Source organism: Pseudophryne corroboree, chromosome 8 (assembly GCF_028390025.1).
Source record: "Pseudophryne corroboree isolate aPseCor3 chromosome 8, aPseCor3.hap2, whole genome shotgun sequence".
Taxonomy (NCBI): Eukaryota; Metazoa; Chordata; class Amphibia; order Anura; family Myobatrachidae; genus Pseudophryne; species Pseudophryne corroboree.
The window spans coordinates 65,904,668-65,930,144 of NC_086451.1; the positions used below are offsets into that span (position 1 = coordinate 65,904,668).

The 25,477-nt window shown below is 47.9% G+C and overlaps 1 protein-coding gene across 7 annotated transcripts in view; it reads right to left on the reverse strand.

The window, feature by feature from the left end:
- Positions 1 to 25,477, reverse strand: part of IQSEC2 (IQ motif and Sec7 domain ArfGEF 2) — a 322,858-nt gene that overhangs the window by 66,552 nt on the left and 230,829 nt on the right. For 6 of the 7 annotated variants that reach the window (XM_063936555.1, XM_063936556.1, XM_063936559.1 and 3 more), the window contains 2 exons: positions 11,294 to 11,564; positions 10,511 to 10,897 (listed from right to left, as the gene is read on the reverse strand). In XM_063936555.1, coding sequence (XP_063792625.1) covers positions 10,511 to 10,897; positions 11,294 to 11,564 — 658 coding nt within the window. Of the gene's footprint in view, positions 1 to 10,510; positions 10,898 to 11,293; positions 11,565 to 14,821; positions 14,979 to 25,477 lie in introns of those variants that run through there. The other variant, XM_063936558.1, reaches the window with a different exon arrangement.

Sequence of the window (25,477 nt, forward strand, 5' to 3'; positions counted from 1 at the left end):
CCGGCGGCTGTGTTTTCCAATTTTTACTTAACTCTGCAGCGAGGGGATAATGAGCTAGCATCTTTTTAGACAGGGAGAATTTCTTTCCTGGAGACTCCCAGGATTCCTGATGTATGTCAACTAAATGGTCAGAATGTGGCAAAACTAATTTAGTAACCTTCTGACGTTTGAACTTATCAGGTTTCTTAGACGTATCTGGAGGTTCAGTTTCATCATCGATCTGAAGAATCAGTTTGATAGCCTCCAAGAGGTCAGAAACATCCCCATCAGAAGCATCTGCATCAGTGTGTGATGGGTCAGTGTACACGCCATCTTCATCGGATGAAGTATCCGAAACATGCGTGGATTGTGAGGAAGAAATGGCCCGCTTAGATGACCCTTTGGTCCTAGGGGGGCGAGGGTCAGGCTTTTGTTTAACCAAGGACTGATTTAACTGCTGTAACACACAGTCACATGTACAATGCAGAAATTATTACGAACAACAATAAAACTGCACTGGACTAGCAATACTAAGTAAAGCTATGTATATATATAACAATGCACAGTAAATACAGGATGTATATCACAGGATACTTGTACTAAATAAACTATCACTGTCTAAACGGGTGTGGTTCATCAAATCGACAGTGTCTAGGTCGACCACTATAGGTCGACAGTCACTAGGTCGACATGGATGGAAGGTCGACAGGGTTTCTAGGTCGACATGTGCTAGGTCGACAGGTCTAAAGGTCGACATGAGTATTTTTTTTTGTGTGTGTCGTTTTCTTCGTAGAGTGACCGGGATCCCAAATTAGTGCACCGCTTCGCTCGCCATGCTTCTGGCATGGTGCCTTCGCTCCGCTACCGCTTCGCTCGGCACACTTTACCGTTCCAATCGTAGTCCACGTGGATCGTTAAGTATGGAAAAATTCAAAAAAAGGAAAAAAAATTGAAAAACTCATGTCGACCTTTAAGACCTGTCGACCTAGCACATGTCGACCTAGAAACCCTGTCGACCTTCCATCCATGTCGACCTAGTGACTGTCGACCTATAGTGGTCGACCTAAACATTGTCGACCTAGACACTGTCGATCTTCAGACCGGATCCCGTCTAAACGACATGTAGAATAGTTAAGTGTCCTGTAAAAGCACAGAGCTGATGAGACAGGTGGCTTTACAGAGGAGACAGAGCCCAGCAGTCCCAGAATCAGCACAGCTCTGTGTAATGGCGCCCAAATGCTGACAGATGACAGGGAGTGAGGGAGAGAGAGAGATGCAGCTCCAGGGTGGAACATCTGCTGTAGATGGCGCCTGGGTCTGGGGGAAGGGCTACAGGTCAGAGCCTTATCCCCTCTGCTGGACTTCACCATTGGGTACTATGGAGCCTGTACTAAATGGATTTTAGTAAATCCGACCTGTGCTCCTTGCCCTGGTGGTTACAGTGGGGTCCCTGCACGGCCACAGTGTCCACGCCAGCGGCGCGGTCCATCCTTACCTCCTCCCTATTGTGCAGCCACGCGATCCAGGAGAGCAGCGGCAGTATGTGTGCCTGTTGAGACCGGAGAGCCTCCGCTGTAAGTACCTGGCAACCAGGGCGCAGGAGTATACAGCGCCACTGGGGGAGGTGAGGGAGCCGCAGCACGACATGTCAGTATAACATATAGCACCAAGTGCCTATGCTGCGGCGCTTGAAGTCTTCTTTCTGGTCAGAAAATCTATTTTCAGAGCTGCCTAGCGCACCCCACCCTGTTAGCTGTCAACTTGCAAACTGAGCTCCAGTGCCTGGAGGCGGGGATACAGAGGAGGCGGTGCAGTGCATCCTGGGAACAGTCAAAACTTTAGCCTGTTGGTGCCTCGGATCAAGATCCAACTCTACACCCCGATGTTATTCCCTGCGGAATACCAGTGTACCACGCTGCAGCAATTATATATATATATATATATATATATATATATATATATCTATATATATCTATATATATATATCTATATCTATATATCTATCTATCTATCTCCAATATAATAGCCCATATCTGTGCCTGGCCGTAACGCTGGGCGGAGTCACAGATCTGGGCGGAGTCACAGATCGATGAGGAGGAGGAGGACGTCCTGCCTGCGATTCCCCGGCACGCTCCTTCTGGCTCCTGCACACGGCGGGTACTGGGCTGGTGGGTGTCACTCTCGGCCGCCAGGACCCTTCCCTCATGTGGATGCCGGCATGAGAGCAGCAGGAGCCGCCAGAGCGCTTTACACACCAGATCTGCTGCTGCGCCCCGCCACCTGCCCCTCCCCCAGGCGTGCGGCTCTGCTCAGGGAACCAGTGGGGCGCACAACTGTCAGTGCCGGTAAGTGAGGGGGAGGAGGCGGGGTGTCCGTGCGCCCGATGCTGGGGTCTCTGTCATCCTATTTGTCTCCATCCGCCCCACACACCCGTCTGCCGCCACTGCGCCTGCGCAGCACGTCAGGGGGGAGAGGGACAGAGAGGAGGGGGCTGCAGCACAGACCCCATGTACCCTGCACCCAGCCACATGTAACAGGCTCCCACGTCCTATAACTGCACTTACCACACAATGACAAATCCACAATCAAACCAAAAATTAAATGTACAGGTGCAGCTCACTCCCACGTGGCTCAATGTATTGCTGGCCAAAACAGTCCCGGCCCCACCACCGCACCCACCCCTCCACCACCCGCAGCGCCTATGGACCCCATCCCCTATCGGCAACACCCACACACCTGCCACTCCCCCACCCGCGTGAACCCCACCCCACCCCCTATTCCACTCACTGCACCCCAGCACCCGCACCTACCCCACCCGCAGCCCCATCCAAACCCCTTCCCCATCCACCACACCCCGCCTCTCCCCCACCCGCAGCGCCTCTGGAACTCATCCACAGCCCCCACTCCCCCGCCCCTCCACCTCTCCAACCCCTTCCGCCTCCACAGTACCCACCCCCCTCCCTCACCCACAGCACCTCCAGACCCCCACCTCCATCCACGCCCCACCCGCAGCCACTCATTCCTCCCCCACCCACTGCATCTACAGACCCCTTCAGCAGCACCCCGCAACTACCCCTCCCCCACCCGCAACACCTCTGGAACCCCTCACTCAACCCCCCCCCCCCTGCACACGCACCTCCCCCAAACGCACCCAAAAAAAATTAAACAATGTAAAGGTGCTGCATAGACAGGCCAGCCTATGGAGCTCACTTCCACGTGGCTAAATGTATTGCTGGCCAAAACAGTCCCCTCACACACCCACCCCTCCCCCTCCTGCAACTCCCCCAGACCCCCTCCCCCATCCACGGCACCCCCCGACCCACCCCTCCCCCAGCCGTGGCACCTCCAGACCCCCTACCCCACCCACCCCTCCACCTCACTCACCGCCTATGGACCTCATCGCAGACACCCCCCCACCTGCCACTTCCCCACCCGCATCAACCCCACCCCTCCCTCACCCACGACACCTCCCAAACCCCTATTCCACTCGCGCCATCCGCACCTTCCCCACCCGCAGCGCCACCGGAACCCCTCCTCCATCCACCACAGCACCTCCACCTCACCCAGCCGTGACACCCCCGCCCCTCCCTGACCCACAGCATCTCCAGAACTCATCCACAGCCCCCCTCCCCCAGCTGCAACACCTGCCCAACCCCTCCCCCATCCGCAGTTCCCACCCCTCCCCCACCCGCCCCTCCCCAACAGCACTTCCAGAACCCCATCTCCATCCGCAGCCACTCATCCCCCACCCACTGCATTTACAGACCCCTTCCGCGGCACCCCGCAACTACCCCTCCCCCAACCGCAACACCTATGGAACCCCTCAACCAACCACACCCTGCACCCGGTCCTCTCCCAAACGCACCCAAAAAATACAAAAATGTAAAGGTGCAGTATACACAGGCCAGCCTATGGAGCTCACTTCCACGTGGCTAAATGTATTGCTGGCCAAAACAGTCCCATCACACACCCGCCCCTCCCCCACCTGCAGCTCTCCCGTACCCACACCCCCATCCACGGAACCGCATACCCGCCCCTCCCCCACCTGTGGCGCCTCCAGACCCCGTACTCCACCCACCGCACCACCGCACCCACCCCCCGCAGCGGCTATGGTCCCCATCCACCATCAGCGACACCCCCACACCTGGCACTCCCCTATCCGCATCAACCCCGCCCCTCCCCCACCCACAGAACCTCCTGACCCCTTATTACACTCGCGGCACCCCAACACCCGAACCTTCCCCACCCACAGCGCCATCGGAACACCTCCCCTATCCACAACAGCACCTCCCCCTCCCCCACACCCCTGCCCCACCCGCAGCGCCTCCGGAACTCATCTACGGCCCCACACCTCCCTCCCCCCTCCCCCATCCGCAGTACCCACCCCTCCCCCATGTACAGCACCTCCAGACCCCCTCCTTCATCCGTGGCCCCCCCACACCCGCCCCTCACCCACCAGCAACATCTACAGACCCCCTCCCCATCCGCCCCACCTGCAGTCTCTCTGGACCCCCTCCACCATCCACAGGCCACCTCTTCACCACACGCAGCACCTTGGACACCATCCGCAGCTGCTACCAGTGAGTCTCTGAATCAGGGGTGATCAGCGTCACGGAGAGGCACCTCCACCTCACTGCACCCACCCCCTTTTCAAGCCCCCCCCCCCATGCTGAACTTACACCTATATTCTGTACATCATGCCCTGCAGCCGCTGTTCACGCCGTCGCAAGGGGCCCCTTCACCATCGGATGCCCTTTTGTCGCGCAATATTTAACCAATAACAAAACTAGAAATGCTGGTAATACTCCATATAATACAAATATTGAACGTCAGAAAGGCATGCAGGGGTTAAGGGGCGTAGCCCCTTGCGATGGTGTGAAGAGCGCCCGTAGGGCGCGATGAATCACCTAATAGATAGATAGATATCTATCTATCTCCAACATACAGAATGTCACCCATTTTGGCAGGGGGAGTAATTAGGACATGGGAAGCAGGATTTATGCGTTAAAAAAAAGAAAAGTGAAAAAAAACTCCAATAGGGAGTATATGGCGCTGTACAATGTGAATACAGTAGACATAGGTTCTAGTGCTGTGTTATTAGTGTTACACAATATGCTGTGTTATTAGTGTTACACAATAAGGCTAAGGGGGTATTCAATTAAGTGCAGTTTTTTTCTTCTTAATTCGACACAGGGTATTCAATTGCGGGCATTTTTTACCTTTTAATTCAATTTCACCGATGCCGTTTCAGTTTTATTTTGTCGAATCGGCATGGGAATTGCGCCAAAAACGGGTAAAAATGCCTGTGAAGTTGCCAAAACACATGCATCAGCGGCGAATTCGCTGATACACGTGGTTTTCACCAATGCAGGATTTTTCGACCAGTCGAAAAAACAGCACGGGCATTGAACAGGTCGAATGGAAATTCGACTTAAATATGGTAAACAACCCCAGCACTAATTGAATACCCCCTAAGTGTTCATTACAGTTTGGTCTTGTTATTCCTTTGTCTGCCCATTTTCACATTGTACAGCACCATCGTCCCCTGATCGGAGACTTCTTTTTAGTGGAATCCTTCTACAAATGTCCATATTAATCTCTCTACCAGATCTGTTGACACTCTGGTTATAGGCTCAAGCTACAGACGCTCTCAATGGAGGAAGTTTAATCATGACCACCCTGTATATAGGTCACCTGAATATACCTCGGCTGGATTTGGCATAATGTTTTTCTGGCTCCTAAGAGCAGAATAAGCAATGGTACTGTTAAAATCATCTCCAGCTCGGTGGTTTGGTGTTGATTGGGATTTAGTATGATATACCGGCGGCCAGGATGCTGGCTGACAGTATACAGACAGCGGCATCCCGGCCACCAGTATGCATGCAGTGGGGCGAGCGCTAGAAAGCCCCTTGCGGGATCGCTGCGCTCGCCAAAGGTTATATTCTCCCTCTATAGGTGTCGTAGACACCCCACAGAGGGAGAATAGCCCGGCGTCGGAATTTCACTGCTCGTCAGGATTCCGGCATCAGTATTGTGATCGTCGGGATCCAGACCGGCGGTATGGTAACAGCTTCCCGGTGATTGCTTTCTATCGCAATCTGTTTCCATGTGTTTCTGCAGTTAGAGAGGCGCGTCTGCGTGTGAACTTATAAATCAAGAATACGTATGTCCATTAACATTACATATTAGAAAGATGACTGACGGGAATATACTTGATAGGGTTCTAGATTGACTGTAGGAGGAGAATCACTGCAGCAACAGCAGGATCAAGCCAGCCTTTTACTTACTGATATATATCCTCTGTCTGTGTCAGTGTGACCTTATTATACATATGAAATTATCAGCACATGGTTCATATCTGAAGTGTTTCTGTTACTGCAGTGCTCTGTCTGCTATCGGAAATGGTCATTCACGCCTGTTACCAGCAGGGGGATTACCAAATGGCTTATTACCGAATGAACCTTCCTACTTGGTTCGCTCCCGTTCCCCATCTGCCGGGCTTCTGTTGCACTACGTCCCCTGACAACCAGGCTTCAAAAAACCTTTAAATAGACTTTTAGAGATATTCAATTTGGCCCGCAGCTGGCGGGTGATAAGTATCGCCGCCGGGGGCTATTTAATTGGCCCCGATAAGCCGCCGCGTGCCGCGGCTTATCGGAGGTTTTGCTTCACCTGCCTCCAGCAGGCGAAGCAAAACGCCCGATAACAGCCCCGTTTTCATCCGAAAACGGGGCTATTTCACCCGAAAACACACAGGTTTCACTGAACCTGTGTGTTTACGGGTGTAAAAGGACTTACCGGCCGAGCTAATTAAATAGCCCGACCGCAGCACCCGAAGAAACATTGGTTTTTTTTTACTCCTGATGTCTCTTCGGGCCAAACTGAATTTCCCTGTATATTACTACAACTTTCACCTGTACTTCACAGTATTGGATATATTAGCTAAGAGTCCTCATCTACTCTGGTAACAATGGATTGCGACATCTCAATCCTGCAATCTACAACGGCCAAAGTGTTTACCGCCTTACGTTCATCACTGTTGCTCCAGTTACTGCTGCAGGCTACACGTGGAAGGTGAGTACGATCTCACCAATAAAACTAGTTGTGAACACAAACAGCTTTCACTTATAAAGTCAGAAGTTCTGTATACACAAGCACAGGTCATTCTTTTTTTCTTCCAAATGAAGATCTTTAGTAATATTTGGAGCAACTTTGGAACAAGACTTTAAAAAAAGGCAATCAGAGGAATAGGGAGTACGGGATCCGGTCTGAAGATCGACAGTGTCTAGGTCGACAATGTTTAGGTCGACCACTATAGGTCGACAGTCACTAGGTCGACATGGATGGAAGGTCGACAGGGTTTCTAGGTCGACATGTGCTAGGTCGACAGGTCTAAAGGTCGACATGAGTTTTTCACATTTTTTTTCTTTTTTTGAATTTTTTCATACTTAACGAACCACGTGGACTACGATTGGAACGGTAAAGTGTGCCGAGCGAATCGGTAGCGGAGCGAAGGCACCATGCCCGAAGCATGGCGAGCGAAGCGAGGGGACGCGGTGCACTAATTTTGGATCCCGGTCACTCTACGAAGAAAACGACACCCAAAAAAAATAAAAAAAATCCTCATGTCGACCTTTAGACCTGTCGACCTAGCACATGTTGACCTAGAAACCCTGTCGACCTTCCATCCATGTCGACCTAGTGACTGTCGACCTATAGTGGTCGACCTAAACATTGTCGACCTAGACACTGTCGATTTGATGAACCACAACAGGGAGTACAGCCTGCACATTTAGAGCCAAATGTAATAGAGTGAGAGTTTCAAAAAGTGAGAGATTTGGTAAGGTTTTGCAGGTTTTTTTTAAAGTAGCAATCATTTACACAGCAAGATCAACCTGGTTTTGCAGTGTAAATGGTTGCCACTTTAAAAAAAAATGAAAAACCTTACCAAATCTCTCACTTTCTGAAACTCTTTGGCCCATGGTCTCTCGCCTTCCTCCGTGGGAAATTACAGAACTTCACTTACAGATAATAATATCACGATTGCAGTATTCCTAACACTAATCTAAATGAATGTAATTAGCAACTCATTAGGGGGTTATTAGATTAGTAGCGGATGATCGCTTGTAGTCCAGTAAGTAATTGCATCAGGGAGGGGTCAGTAGTGGTGACGTGATGGGAAAGGTTAGGGGGGTTGGGAGTTGTAAGAATTCTGTGGCAACATCGGAGGGACCCGTGTGGGCTTAATCAGAATTGTGTGGCAAATGTGGGGTCATTCTGGAGCACAAGTGGGGGGTTGGAACGCAGAGCATTTTTGGATGAGTGATGTGATTAATGGTCACGTGTGACCCTTTTGAAGTCACATGCTGCTACTGAAGTGCAACAGGTTGTCCATCACTGGTCAATAGGGGATGTAGTTATCTATAGTCTCCAAATACTGTACATGTAAATCTGTCTCTCGTCCTCCACAATAGCAAAAAAATGACATAATGTACACAATTGTATCTTTGCATCAGGAATAAAAGAGAGACTGCGAGGTAACACGGTCGTCATTTCTGCAAAAACAACAACAAAAAAGCTGGGTGGGGGAGGTCACAAGAGTGTAGCGGGAGGAAGACAAATGCAGCTATATACAGTAGTACGTCACAGCTAGGAGAGAGAACACAATAGGAATACATATTAAATTGGATCCATCACCCATGCACACTGGAGGCCGCTATTCTTGGGGTTGACCTAATATCATTCTGGGATCAACCTCACGGTCCATGTATTATTATGCAGATAGAAATATAATTTTTGTGCTTTTAATAATGGCCGTTCCATCTAGTTTAGATTTCTAGTCTCCTATGTACAATTGTACATAGGAGACTAGAAATCTAAACTAAATGCTATGCTTCCATACTGAACAAGGAGGAGCAAATTAGTATTTAATGACTAACACCACTAAAGATAGCGGGTTGCTTTCTCTTTTACTATTGTAGTCAGAGTTTTTGATACGGTGGGGATGTCTGTGGTGTTGTTTTTTTGCTGTTGTTTTTTTACTTTATTCGTACCCTATGCTACCAGCACATTACGTTTATGCAAATGTGCTCTACACAAGATTGATTGATTCCTCTCATAATATTAAGCAAATGATTATGCCATTTTATTCATTTATTCTGTTTAGCTGTTTTTTTGGTTTACTGTAACTGCAATGTTATCCTTCCAGTTTTTACTTAAAAAATTAAAAATTAACGTTGTCCTTCTTATATATTGGTCCCTTGTATATATTATGTACATATCACAAGTCCATTACCACCTTTTACACGTATCATTTTATCGTTGTTTTTGTTTCTGCATTACGTTCCCTTATTTTTATACAAGATTTTATTACCAACTAGAGGCTTTTTTTTAATGAATTTGGTTTGGATCAAAAACAACATACAATTATACAATACTACTTAGAGGAGTAATCAAGAAATTAATTGCATCTAATTGATGAACGATTAGTCATACAATAATCCAGTTAGGAAGATGAGTAGAAAAGGATTATTTGGCACAGCTCAGCCATCTGTGTTGAATCTGCAAACTGAAGTGGATGCATTAACCATTATAAATCCCTAATAACTGTAAGCCTGTATTCACTGCTTACAATACAGTGACTTTGCTCCGAGTAACTGATATTACCAGAGTGGAAACTAGGCCCAGATTTATCAAGCCTAGAAGAGTGATAAATTGTACGGTGATAAAGTACCAGCCAATCAGCTCCTAACTGTCATGTTACAGACTGTGTTTGAAAAATGACTGTCAGGAGCCGATTGGCTGTTACTGTATCACCGTGTAATTTAGCACTCTCCAAGGCTTGATAAATCTAGGCCGTGGTTTCAAAACTGAAAATATATACCTATTACAGTATATCTTGGCAAACAAATAATAACTTAACAGCTACATCCAACTACACTACTTAAGGGATGTATTTATTAAAATCCCAATTAACTGAGTGATCCCCCTTTATAGTAGTATACTTAGCTCTACTTTTTTATAAGGATCCACTACTGATTACAGGCTATTGATTTTCATATTAGTCTATCTTACGGCTAATTACTGTGCACCACGCAACAGTACATTTGTCTTTAAATTCCACCGTGGGGCACTGTAGGAACCTTTTTTTATTGCTCGTTTTAAAACCAATATACAGCCTATTAATTCACCGGGACCTAATGACATTGATGAAGCTTGAGACGCCTAACATGAATCCATCATCTCTTGCAATACTAAACACCCCAAAGTCGGGAATGTCTGTTGATCTCGTTAAATAGCGGATTCCAGTGGGCGGGGATCCACTTTAACCGTATGACAGGAGAGCTCATTATTACACCGTAACAATACTGTACATGTGAATTAGGGTAAAAGACAAGAACAACTGCATTGGGAATTACACAACTAGGATGTCCTCTTATCCATACTCTCTCCTGTATAACTAGCGTTACTGACTATAGCCCACCCACTTTCCTCCTCCTGGAGTAACAATCACCCTTAGCTTGCTACTCACCTGTTTAGAGAAGGAATCCTCAAGCTCTGTGATCTCATTGGAAAACTCCCCCGAGGTGTTGATCGAATCACCATCCATCCCGCTGCAGGAACCCCCATACAGAAGACCTCGCTCCCCCTGCCCACGACATGCAGCTACCCCTTCATCCAATGACACAGGCTTGCCCTGGAAGTACGGGGCGGTGTGGCTCTTGTCATACTCCTCAAAGGAGTATTGCATGCGCATGTTGGATAGGATGATCCGACGGGACATGCGGCTCTCAGAAGCAGAGCTGCGGAGGCGTTCAAAGTTCTTATTCATGCGATATTGTCTGAACGCGGTCTGGATGGTGCGAGCCGCTCGCCGACTGAGGAAATAGCCCCCATATTTCCTCTCCAGCATTTCCACCTACATCAGGAGACAGGTAGAGTGCGTGTATAAGAGAAGGCCCCAGGACACAGCACAGGGGGAAAGGAAAGTCTGAGACAAGAGGATAGGAGGGAGCAAGAGGGGACAGGAAAGAAGCACAGACTTTACAAGCGAGAAGAGTTTTCAAACTTGTCCTTGGTATCGGCTAATAGGCCACAAAACCCGTTTTTATTTTGAGACTTCTTTTATCCTACAGTGTGATTGACTTAAAGTCATTATAACATGACCCTCTTCGTCACTCTTACAGGTTTGAAAACAACTGCTCTATAAAAGGATAGGTTGAGAGACTGAAGTTACAGACAAGGGTTAAAAGTACTGTAAAACAGGAGGGAAAGAACGAACAGAGGACAGAGATGGACTCATCAGAGTAGATACCTTCTTGTCCTGTAGGTCAGTAGACAATTCATAGCTGTCAGACAAGGCTTTAGATCTTTTATTTTCTTCTTCTTCCTGCTTGCGTAAGGCAACGCTGGCTGGTTGCAACCTGGCCCTTTGACTCCACTGGAGCGCCGGGTGAGAGATGTGACGGGTGGGTGATGGCAAGTCGTAGTGATCGCTTTTCACCTCACTACGGTACGAAGGCTGCTGGCCCGGACTGTCAACAATTGTTCCAGATTCGCTGCCAAGAGAGTCGCCACCTTCGACACTAAAGAAACAGACAGTGGTGATAACAAAGGGAAAGTAGAGTGACCACAACTACAAATCAGAATTTGAGAGAACAAGGCAACACAACATAGAGTCGGCCAAAGAGGTCACGCATGAGGATCAAGGCAACACAACATGCAGTCATTCTGAGCGCATACTGAGAAAGAGGCAGCACAACATACAATCGGGTGCAGAGTGTATACCGAAAACGAGGCACTGCAACATAAAGTCAGATGTATAGCACAAACGGAGAACAAGGCATAAGAGCATACAGGCAGGTGTAGAGTGTATACGGAGAACGGGGCAACACAACGTACAGTCAGATGTAGAGTGTACAATGAGAATGAGGCATCAGAGCATACAGGCAGGAGTAGAGTATATACTGAGGATGAGTCACTGTAACAGAGTCAGGTGTAGAGTGTATACTGAGGCGCATGAGGCAGCACAATGCACAGTTAGGTATAGAGTGTATACTGAGAACGAGGTAGCACAATGTAGTCAGGTGCAGAGTGTATACTGAGAATGAGGCAGCACAATGTACATTCAGATGTAGAGAGTATACTGAGGCCCATGAGGCATCACAACGTATAGTCAGGTGCAGAGTGTATACTGAGAATGAGGCAGCACAATGTACATTCAGATGTAGAGAGTATACTGAGGCCCATGAGGCACTGTAACATACAGAAGGTGTAGAGTGTATAAAGAGAACGAGGCAGCACAATGTAGTCAGGTGTAGAGTGTATACAGAGGATGAGGCACTGTAACAGTCAGGTGTAGAGCATACTTGCCTACCTGACCCTCTCCATGAGGGAGAAAATGCTCTGTTCCTGAACTTTCCTGGTAATGTATGATTGCCATCACCTGTGGTGAAACACCTTTCTTATCAATTAACTAGCTCACCACAGGTGATGGCAATCATACATTACCAGGAAAGTCCAGGAACAGAGCATTTTCTCCCTCATGGAGAGGGTCAGGTAGGCAAGTATGGTGTAGAGCACAGGTTCTCAAACTCGGTCCTCAGGACCCCACACGGTGCATGTTTTGCAGGTCTCCTCACAGAATCACAAGTGAAATAATTAGCTCCACCTGTAGACCTTTTAAAATGTATCAGTGAGTAATTAATACACCTGTGCACCTGCTGGGTTACCTGCAAAACATGCACTGTGTGGGGTCCTGAGGACCGAGTTTGAGAACCACTGGTGTAGAGTGTATACTGAGGCCCATGAGGCAGTACAATGTAGAGTCAGGTGTAGAGTGTATACTGAGGATGAGGGAGCACACTATAGAGCATAGATCTGCAAACTCAGTCCTCATTACCCCACACAGTGCATGTTTTGCAGGTCTCCACACAGAATCACAAGCGAAATAATTAACTCCACCTGTGGACCTTTTAAAACGTGTCTTTGAGTAATTAACACACCTGTGCACCTGCTGGGTTACCTGCAAAACATGCACTGTGTGGGGTAATGAGGACAGAGTTTGCAGACCTATGCTATAGAGCCAGGTGCAAAGTGTATACGGAGGATGAGGCACTGTAACAGTCAGGTGTAGTGTGTATACTGAGAACGAGGCAGCACAATGTACATTCAGATGTAGAGTGTATACTGAGGCCCATGAGGCACTGTAACATACAGTCAGGTGTAGAGTGTATACAGAGAACGAGGCAGTACAATGTAGTCAGGTGCAGTGTGTATACAGAGGACGAGGCACTGTAAGATACAGTCAGGTGTAGAGTGTATACTAAGGCCCATGAGGCAGCACAATGTAGAGTCAGGTGTAGAGTGTATACTGAGAACGAGGCATCACAATGTACAGTCAGGTGCAGAGTGTATACTGAGGACAAGGCACTGTCATATACAGTCAGGTGTAGAGTGTATACTGAGGATGAGGCATCAAAATGTACAGTCGGGTGTAGAGTGTATACTGAGGATGAGGCACTATAACATACAGTGAGGTGTAGATTGTATACTGAGGCCCATGAGGCATCACAATGTACAGTCAGGTGCAGAGTGTATACTGAGGACAAGGCACTGTCACATACAGTCAGGTGTAGAGAGTATACTGAGGATGAGGCATCACAACGTACAGTCGGGTGTAGAGTGTATACTGAGGATGAGGCACTATAACATACAGTGAGGTGTGGAGTGTATACTGAGGCCCATGAGGCATCACAATGTACAGTCAGGTGCAGAGTGTATACTGAGGACAAGGCACTGTCACATACAGTCAGGTGTAGAGAGTATACTGAGGATGAGGCATCACAACGTACAGTCGGGTGTAGAGTGTATACTGAGGATGAGGCACTATAAGATACAGTGAGGTGTAGAGTGTATACTGAGGCATCACAATGTACAGTCGGGTGTAGAGTGTATACTAAGGATGAGGCAGCACAGTATATAGTCAGCCAGAGAGGATAGATACCGAGAAGTAGGCAGTGCACAATACAGGCAGCCAGAGAGAGCATTAAAGGAACAAGAAGCATATGATGAAGACTGCACGGGGCGAAGAGTGATCCTGCACAAAACATGACTGCTCAGCTGTCAGAATAGGAACCATTAAAAATATGAGAATGGTAACAGAAAATAAGCAAATGTTCATCGCGGAAAGACCAGAGCAAAGCTGTGACGTAAGGAGGCATAAAATAGTCAACTTTGCCTCTCCACCAGCAGACACCAACCAAAGCTCCACATCCACCTATTCCTCTACACACACAAACATTTCCTGCAACAGACAGCCTTTCCCTAAGGACGGATTTAAAGTCACGACAGATACACCTCCACACTACGGCACAATCCAGTGACACAGACAGGACCAACTTAAACACAGCCCTATAACACAGACACATCCCCCTGCACCAGTAACACGGGCCAATGCATATACCCCCAGTCACCCTCAACGCCAGACCAGATACCTCTGAGCTCACAGACCCGTGGCACTGGCACCTCTATATCATCAGACCCATAGTGGAGGCACACTTAAACCAAGGAGTGCTGAACCTATATCATCCAGAGCTTGCCCATGTCTCAGACATGTGAAAAGTACAGATACACACGGAAGTAAACTGCCTGCTTTACTGTGCACACAAAAGGTAACCAAGAAGAGGTATGCATGCTCAGGTGTTCCTAATGCAGATATCTAGGCGTCGTCCACAGAATCTGTGCTCTGTGTCTCCATAGGTACAGTACCAGCATTGAGTCTCCTGACGAGTCCTACACATCACAGAGTACAGAAGGGATAGCTATGCTGTGCTGCACTCACATGTATAGGGCTGCCCGGGCAGGGAGACGAGGCTTCTTCGCCCCTTTTTTCTTCCTCATTTTCTCAGAATAAGTGCCCAGTGGATGTTAGGCTGCATCCAGACCAGTCACTGTGCAGAGGTCACGCATGGGGATCACAGGGCAGGTGAGGAGGCATAAGTACGCTGTGCAGGTGGCTAGTCTGAGAAGGCTGTTTGTGACGGAGATCCAAAAACCCATCACTATGGAGCTGCAGGCAACACCTAGTACTGCTCCTCCTACCTTCACCCTCAGCACAACCTGCCTGGCTCCTATAATTAAGCTTTATTTCCCGCTAGCACCGACAAAAGGTACAAATCTGAAAGCAACCCATGGGAGATTAGCAAACAATACATCATGAGTCTTTTACAAGTGTAACCATGACAGAACCTGGATATATTCCACTGTGACAGACCAAAGTGTGCACGGATTTCTGCAATGTTTAGTGAGCGGCACACAAAATAACCAGAATTTTTTTTTTTTTACCAGAGGATAAAAAGTACCAAATAAAAAAAACAACACACACTAAGGGGCAGATCTATAATGGATCAGGGTGTGTGGTGAACAATGGGCATATAAGTCAACAGTGACCTCATATCACTCACAATGCACCAATATGCTACTTTGCCCATGAGGTAGCCCCACCCTGATCCCCCTTGGATCACGAATTCTCACTACCAAGCAATGTCTTCAGAATGATGGCGCTGGTACGGGAGCTTACAAAAACTATATCCCTGTGCCAGAGTCATTGCAGTGGGGAGAGCAAACTGCACACAGGCACCCACCACCCTTAAAATGTCTGTGCCTCACCCAATGTGCTTCAGTGCACATTTCCACATATTACGACATAGAGAAAAACACTTTTTTGTTGTTGGTGCAAGAAAAATATAGGCAGTGTTTAGTATCATTAACCATCTTGGGAGACCCATCGTACAAGGCTCCAACAAGAATTTGCGCTTAAATGAATTGGCCCTAAGAGAGAAAAAAAATAAGAATTTACTCACCGGTAATTCTGTTTCTCGTAGTCCGTAGTGGATGCTGGGAACTCCGTAAGGACCATGGGGAATAGCGGGCTCCGAAGGAGGCTGGGCACTCTAGAAAGATCTTAAACTACCTGGTGTGCACTGGCTCCTCCCACTATGACCCTCCTCCAAGCCTCAGTTAGGTACTGTGCCCGGACGAGCGTACACAATAAGGAAGGATTTTGAATCCCGGGTAAGACTCATACCAGCCACACCAATCACACCGAACAACTCGTGATATGAAACCCAGTTAACAGTATGAAACGATAGAGCCTCTCAACAGACGGCTCAACAATAACCCGATTTAGTTAACAATAACTATGTACAAGTATTGCAGATAGACCGCACTTGGGATGGGCGCCCAGCATCCACTACGGACTACGAGAAACAGAATTACCGGTGAGTAAATTCTTATTTTCTCTAACGTCCTAGTGGATGCTGGGAACTCCGTAAGGACCATGGGGATTATACCAAAGCTCCCAAACGGGCGGGAGAGTGCGGATGACTCTGCAGCACCGAATGAGAGAACTCCAGGTCCTCCTCAGCCAGGGTATCAAATTTATAGAATTTTGCAAACGTGTTTGCCCCTGACCAAGTAGCTGCTCGGCAAAGTTGTAAAGCCGAGACCCCTCGGGCAGCCGCCCAAGATGAGCCCACCTTCCTTGTGGAATGGGCATTGACAGATTTAGGCTGTGGCAGGCCTGCCACAGTATGTGCAAGCTGAATTGTACTACAAATCCAACGAGCAATAGTCTGCTTAGAAGCAGGAGCACCCAGCTTGTTGGGTGCATATAGGATAAACAGCGAGTCAGATTTTCTGACTCCAGCCGTCCTGGAAACATATATTTGCAGGGCCCTGACAACGTCTAGCAACTTGGAGTCCTCCAAATCCTTAGTAGCCGCAGGCACCACAATAGGCTGGTTCAGGTGAAACGCTGACACCACCTTAGGGAGAAACTGGGGACGAGTCCTCAATTCTGCCCTATCCATATGAAAAATCAGATAAGGGCTTTTACATGATAAAGCCGCCAATTCTGACACTCGCCTGGCTGATGCCAAGGCCAATAACATGACCACTTTCCACGTGAGATATTTCAGATCCACGGTTTTTAGTGGCTCAAACCAATGTGATTTCAAGAAATTCAACATCACGTTGAGATCCCACGGTGCCACAGGAGGCACAAATGGGGGCTGAATATGCAGCACTCCTTTCACAAATGTCTGAACTTCAGGTACTGAAGCTAGTTCCTTTTGAAAGAAAATCGACAGAGCCGAGATCTGTACTTTAATGGAGCCTAGTTTTTAGGCCCATATTCACTCCTGCTTGCAGGAAATGTAGAAATCGACCCAGTTGAAATTCCTCTGTTGGGGCCTTTTTGGCCTCGCACCATGCAACATATTTCCGCCATATGCGGTGATAATGTTTTGCCGTAACATCTTTCCTGGCTTTAATAAGCGTAGGAATGACTTCCTCCGGAATGCCCTTTTCCTTCAGGATCCGGCGTTCAACCGCCATGCCGTCAAACGCAGCCGCGGTAAGTCTTGGAACAGGCAGGGGCCCTGCTGTAGCAGGTCCTGTCTGAGCGGCAGGGACCAAGGGTCCTCTGAGATCATCTCTTGAAGTTCCGGGTACCACGCTCTTCTTGGCCAATCCGGAACCACGAGAATTGTGTTTACTCCTCGCTTTCTTATTATTCTCAGTACCTTTGGTATGAGAGGTAGAGGAGGGAACACATATACTGACCGGTACACCCACGGTGTCACTAGGGCGTCCACCGCTATCGCCTGAGGGTCTCTTGACCTGGCGCAATACTTCTCTAGTTTTTTGTTTATGCGGGACGCCATCATGTCCACCTGTGGACGACCCCATTGATTTACAATCATTTTGAAGACTTCTGGATGAAGTCCCCACTCTCCCGGGTGGAGGTCGTGCCTGCTGAGAAAGTCTGCTTCCCAGTTGTCCACTCCCGGGATGAACACTGCTGACAGTGCTAGTACATGATTCTCCGCCCATCGGAGAATTTTTGTGGCTTCTGCCATCGCTGTCCTGCTTCTTGTGCCGCCTTGTCGATTCACATGGGCGACTGCCGTGATGTTGTCTGACTGGATCAGCACCGGCTGGTGTAGAAGCAGGGATTTTGCTTGACTTAGGGCATTGTAAATGGCCCTTAGTTCCAGAATATTTATGTGAAGGGCAGTCTCCTGACTTGACCATAGTCCCTGGAAATTTCTTCCCTTTGTGACTGCCCCCCAGCCCCGTAGGCTGGCATCCGTGGTCACCAGGACCCAGTCCTGTATGCCGAATCTGCGGCCCTCCAGAAGATGAGCACTGTTCAGCCACCACAGAAGAGACACCCTGGTTCGTGGAGACAGGGTTATTAAACGATGCATCTGAAGATGCGATCCGGACCACTTGTCCAACAGGTTCCACTGAAAGATTCTGGCATGGAACCTGCCGAATGGAATTGCTTCGTAAGAAGCTACCATCTTTCCCAGGACCCGCGTGCAGTGATGCACCGATACCTGTTTTGGTTTTAGGAGGTCTCTGACTAGAGAAGACAACTCCCTGGCTTTCTCCTCCGGGAGAAACACTTTTTTCTGGGCCGTGTCCAGAATCATTCCCAGGAACATTAGACGTGTCGTGGGGACCAGCTGTGACTTTGGGATATTCAGAATCCAACCGTGCTGGCTCAGCACTTCCTGAGATAGTGCTACTCCCACTAACAACTGTTCCTTGGATCGTGCCTTTATTAGGAGATCGTCCAAGTATGGGATAATTAAAACTCCCTTTTTTCGAAGGAGTATCATCATTTCCGCCATAACCTTGGTAAATACCCTCGGTGCCGTGGAGAGTCCAAACGGCAGCGTCTGGAATTGGTAATGGCAATCCTGTACCACAAATCTGAGGTACTCCTGGTGAGAATTGTAAATGGGGACATGCAGGTAAGCATCCTTGATGTCCAGGGATACCATGTAATCCCCCTCGTCCAGGCTTGCAATAACCGCCCTGAGCGATTCCATCTTGAACTTGAATTTTTTTATGTATGTGTTCAAGGACTTCAAATTTAGAATGGGTCTCACCGAACCGTCCGGTTTCGGTACCACAAATAGTGTGGAATAGTAACCCCGGCCTTGTTGAAGTAGGGGTACCTTGATTATCACCTGCTGGGAATACAGCTTGTGAATTGCCGCTAGCACTGCCTCCCTGTCTGAGGGAGCAATCGGCAAGGCGGATTTTAGGAAACGGCGGGGTGGAATCGCCTCGAATTCCAGCCTGTATCCCTGAGATACTATTTGAAGGATCCAGGGATCTACCTGTGAGCGAACCCACTGATCGCTGAAATTCCTGAGGCGGGCCCCCACCGTACCTGGCTCCGCTTGTGAAGCCCCACCGTCATGCGGCGGACTTGGAAGAGGAAGCGGGGGAGGACTTTTGTTCCTGGGAACCTGCTGTTTGCTGCAGCCTTTTTCCCCTGCCTCTGCCTCTAGACAGAAAAGACCCTCCTTTTCCCCGCTTATTTTTCTGGGATCGAAAGGACTGAACCTGATAAAATGGCGCCTTCTTAGGCTGTGAGGGGACATGGGGTAAAAATGCTGACTTCCCAGACGTTGCTGTGGAAACTAGGTCGGAGAGACCATCCCCAAATAATTCCTCCCCTTTATAAGGCAAAACTTCCATGTGCCTTTTGGAATCTGCATCTCCAGTCCACTGGCGAGTCCATAAGCATCTCCTAGCAGAGATAGATAGTGCACTTACTTTAGATGCCAGCCGGCAGATTTCCCTCTGTGCATCTCTCATGTATAAGACTGAGTCTTTGATATGGTCAATTGTTAACAGGATCGTGTCTCTGTCTAGTGTGTCAATATTTTCTGACAGGTTATCTGACCATGCAGCGGCAGCACTGCACATCCAAGCTGACGCAATTGCTGGTCTGAGTATAATGCCTGAGTGTGTATATACAGACTTCAGGATCGCCTCCTGCCTTCTATCAGCAGGTTCCTTAAGGGCGGCCGTATCCTGGGACGGTAGTGCCACCTTTTTTGACAAACGTGTGAGCGCTTTATCCACCCTCGGGGGTGTTTCCCAACGTAACCTATCCTCTGGCGGGAAAGGGAACGCAATTAGTAATTTCTTAGGAATCACCAATTTCTTATCAGGGGAAGCCCACGCTTCTTCACACACTTCATTTAATTCATCTGACGGGGGAAAAACTACAGGTAGTTTTTTCTCCCCAAACATAATACCCTTTTTTGTGGTACCTGGATGTAAATCAGAAATATTTAACACCTCTTTCATTGCCTCAATCATGCAGCGAATGGCCTTAACGGGCATTAAATTTGACTCATCGTCGTCGACACTGGCGTCAGTATCCGTGTCGACATCTACTTGTGCCACCTGAGATAACGGGCGTTTTAGAGCCCCTGATGACTTTTGAGACCCTTGGACCGGCACGAGCTGAAGACTCGGCTGTCCCACAGTCGGCATGTCGTCAAATTTTTTATGTAAGGAGTCTATACGTGCACTCATTTCTTGCCATAATACCATCCACTCCGGTGTCTGCCCCGCAGGGGGTGACATCTCTGCTAAAGGCATCTGCTCCCCCTCCACATCATTATCCTCCTCAAACATGTCGACACAGCCGTACCGACACACTCCACACACACAGGGAATGCTCAAATAGAGGACAGGACCCACAAAAGCCCTTTGGGGGGACAGAGTAAGAGTATGCCAGCACACACCAGAGCGCTATATATATACAGGGACTAACTGAGTTATGTCCCTAATAGCTGCTTATACTGTATACAGTGCCAATTTAGTGCCCCCCCTCTCTTTTTCCCTCTTACTGTATTGTAGAAATGCAGGGAAGAGCCAGGGAGCTTCCTTCCAGCCGAGCTGTGAGGGAAAAATGGCGCCAGTGTGCTGAGGAGATAGGCTCCGCCCCTTTTTCGCGGCCTATTCTCCCGCTTATTTTGGGATTCTGGCAGGGGTATTTACCTCATATATAGCCCCAGGGGCTATATATTGAGGTATTTTAGCCAGCCAAGGTGTTTTTATTGCTGCCTCAGAGCGCCCCCCCCCAGCGCTCTGCACCCTCAGTGACCGGAGTGTGAAGTGTGTATGAGGAGCAATGGCGCACAGCTGCAGTGCTGTGCGCTACCTTGGTGAAGACAGGATGTCTTCATGCCGCCGATTTTCCGGACCATCTTCCTGCTTCTGGCTCTGTAAGGGGGACGGCGGCGCGGCTCCGGGACCGAACATCAAGGCTGGGCCTGCGGTCGATCCCTCTGGAGCTAATGGTGTCCAGTAGCCAAAGAAGCCCAATCCGGCTGCAAGCAGGCGAGTTCGCTTCTTCTCCCCTTAGTCCCTCGCTGCAGTGAGCCTGTTGCCAGCAGGTCTCACTGAAAAAAAAAAATTCTAAGACTATAACTTTCTAAGAGCTCAGGAGAGCCCCTAGTGTGCATCCAACCTCGGCCGGGCACGAAATCTAACTGAGGCTTGGAGGAGGGTCATAGTGGGAGGAGCCAGTGCACACCAGGTAGTTTAAGATCTTTCTAGAGTGCCCAGCCTCCTTCGGAGCCCGCTATTCCCCATGGTCCTTACGGAGTTCCCAGCATCCACTAGGACGTTAGAGAAAAATAACTACAGTACAACTATAAATTAGTTTAGGTTTAATATTATAGTGGATATGTCAGTCAGTCACAGAGGAGGCAGACATTTTGTGTAATGAACCTCTATTTAGGAGTAGTACTGCCTCAACACTAAGGTCACAAGATCAACTCATGGTGTGTACATTGTTCCTGTGTTTGCAATCGTTCAATAAGGCACTCGTCCCTAGTGAAACGACAGGCTAGACTGTGGTTTAGCCTACAAAATGGCTGCCTTTACAGCATGCCCACCTAGAACCTCTGTTACCTGGCTGGACCAATATGCAATATGTAGCACTTATCCTCATGTATCAAATGCCTATTTCCCTATTAATGTAATCTTCAGAGTAGGGCCCTCTTACCTCTACGGGCCAGATACCGTGTGGGGAATAGGGCTTGTAGGCCAGACTTTTACGCCCTTTTCCTCACGTGGCAAAACTGTAGCATAAGTGCGTTAACTGATAAATTCTGGGATAAGGGCCTGGGTTTATGAAATAATGCGTTTGCAAAAAAGTCAGACAGCCCTGCTTAACTCCTGAGGCTTGAACTGAAATCAGTGTTGTGTGTGGTGTGCGGGCTTATCGCGGGCTGCAATTGAATAGCCCCGGCCACTGCTTTAAGCCTGCTGTAATTAGCACAGATAATTGAATCCAGCCCTACTGTATGCCCATCATATATAACCACCTTGTTTTATTACAGTTTTGTTCCCAATCGTATAGTGAAATGAAATATGCTGGAATATTGTTATTATTGTTAATTAATAAATGTGTAGACAGATTGCAGACTATCACGTCACTAGGATCTTTAGAGCGATTATCTGTCATGTCACTGGTTCCCAGTGAATGAGTAGGATGAATACAGAATAAGCGCAATAATTCCTCTGGCCTCTGTGTGAGAAAAACACTTTAAAGAGCAGCAGATAACGTAGCTGTAGCAGAGACAGAGCAGGTAACGCAACAATAACCAGACTGGGAGGGCCCATCTCCTTATCTACTGTACAGCACTGTTCTTTTATGAAGTGAGTCCACATTCCTCACTAATCTGCTTGAGAACTGCACAAACCTGTTCCTCCATGCAGCTTGTACTGTACAGCTGAGCCAACACTTAGTGATATGGGTAAGCATCAAACACATTACTACTTCCTGTCACACGCTGGCTGGGTCACAGAGGACATTATCATATGAATACCAGGGACAGTGGAGGTATTCTTCAGAGGCGATACTACCGCTGATATTTTAGGCTCCAGTATTAGAGGTATTGCAGTAAACAGAATACTATATTAGGTACTTCATGAGAAGGAGCTCTGATTGGTCCAGTAGTCAAGGAGTTCTGCAGACCTCTGTAAACATCAAGAAGCAGTATAGAACTGGTGGGCTGAAGGTCTGATATGACAGGTGTACCCAATGGTTAGTTATAATTGCTTCTCTTTTAGCTCTGTTGCACACAGATTCCGCCACTAACATGAACATAACAGGAAAGTTGTTCAAAGCAGCTTTAAAAAAATAAAAAGAAATAAAATGATTGTTGAAACTTTAACAGACTGTAAATGTTTATGTGGACCCACCTCATACACACTGTGGAGGCCACCATTTTGTAGGATGAACCATCATTTGGACAATCAATGCACTCGGACCTGGTGACATCACGGATGCGTGAGACACTACTAGCTCAATGTCGTCACCCATTCATAGGCTGATGACAGGTTCAGTCCACAAAATGGCTGCCTCATCAGTGTACCAGTCAGTCTACATGAGTAAGTTGCAGATTCTCCGCTGCTATTATGAGTGCAGTGCAATTACGTCAAATAACTTGAATTGTAATCAAATGTAATTATTAAATGTAACCTTTTTCAGGGGGGAGTATATTTCCTAAAAGAAAAAAAAATATATATATATATAACTGTGAACTGAACCAACAGCCCCTACATCAGTTTTATATGTTTTATATTAATCTTCCAAATAAAAAGCTCTTCATCTGCGGCTTATGAAATGAGCCCCTGCTGTTTTACACGTCATTTGGAACGGGGCATGGCGCCAACTTTCATAAGTGTCACAGTAGCAGATGGATTGCCTCCTTGCAGAAGTAATAGCTAATAAAGAAAGTAAGGAAATCAGGAAGCAGAAGCCACGTATGCTGGCAACAGAAAACACATCAACAGTAAACAGCAAAAACCACAACTAAACCAGCAGCCACTTTTACCGGTGGCACCAGCCTCGGGCGTGGATTGTGTAGTGGAGATACTGTACTTGTATCCTACTGAGCAGACATTACTGCACCTGAGCAATCATTCTTCAGGCACATCGGTGATCAAATAAAAATGGATATTTGGATACAGATGAGCTCTGTCTAACCAATAAGTCCGCACCCAATTCTCCTAGGAAAACCCCCTGCTATTCACAGATGACGGAAATCTAAATCTATTTGCAAATGTAGGAATCTCCTGTTAGAACATAACCAAGGTTAATATTTCAGGCACTGGGACATTTATTTTGTTATTCATTAGTGGCGGTTCTGCAAGGTTCCAGTCTCAGCTTGGTTGTGTCTATGTTACCTTCGTGATCAGGACCTGGAAGTGACATAACGAGAAGGCAGGAGAGAACTTCCGAAAATGTTTTCTCCTTTCTCCCTTCGTGTGAGGTTTGTTTTTTTTCTCTGCACCATTGGACGCTCGCCACGCTTCGGGCTCGGTGTCTCGCTTCGCTCGCCACAGGTTACTATTCCAAATAGTTTGTGACATGGACCCAGGGGGTTATGGGAAGAGTCCTCTCCACAAAGGGAAACTAGACGCTACCGTCTCAGCTGGCTGCAGGTTTACATTGAGATAGACCTAAAATACTGCACACAAAATAACACGCTTAGGTTTAATAAACTGAAGAGTTGTGAAATAATTAGATGTGTCCGGATGAACCTTTGTGTTGGCGCACTAAATAGCCCCTCTTGGCACGCTGGGGCCCTTGTGATTAAGCAGCAGCAAATGTCCTTTTTCCAAAGGCTGTGTCTTATTCGCACCGCTAAAAACTGCAAGAAGCGGTAACAGAACATTGCTAGCATACACTGACCATTGGGGCTTGCAGTACTTGCATATCTGTGTAAGAAACAAAAAAAACAAAACCTTAAAAAGCGGTGTCAATCTAATGCATGTCGACCTAGACCACATCCATCTAAGCAATGGAACCTGTCCTCCCAGGCCGGGGCACTGAGAAGAGTCCTAGCAATTTTCAACTCAGTGCTGATAATCTCGTGGAGGAAGGCGCTCTTTAGCCTTCAATTGGAGAAGCAGCCCCGCGTGCATCAGGTTCTGGTTCTCATTATGATGTGCTGGGGAGGTTTTCCCTAATACAGAGTGACTGGCCCAGTCTGATCAGCCTTGCGCTGCTGCCACTTCAGCAGGGGCCCTGGCTGTGCAGCACTGGAGCAGTTATGGCATCGAGCCCAGATGTCTGGCTTTAAAAAAAAAAAATGTTTTATTAGAATCAAAGACAATCATTAGCAAATTCTTCCCCAGCCCATTCATACAGCTTTTTGCTGTATCTTTGCACTGGTCACATCTATGCCTTCTATGTTATACAGGAAGTTTGCAGTCGTATTTCTGCATGTACTTTCTTGGCACTTGCAGCTCTAGTAGTGACCCTGTGTTACCATCAGCTGACCATGCTGTCCTACCGATGGGGGTATAGTTCAATCAGATTCTACTTAAATCTGGCTCTGACCCGGGTCAGACCCTTTTACACTACTACCCATTATCACACCGCACAAATAACCCGGTATCGACCCGAAATGTTGCCGGGTCGACACGGGTCAGCGTGCGGTGTGAAAGGGGCATTGCTGAAATCGTGGGTCGCCTGACCCAGCAATTCAACCCAGGAATAAAGCAGTGTTATACCCGGGTTGAATACCGGGTCAGTGGCTGCGTAAACGGGCTCCCGGGTCGATGCGACCCGGGACCCGTTTACTAGATAGGAAGAGGCGGC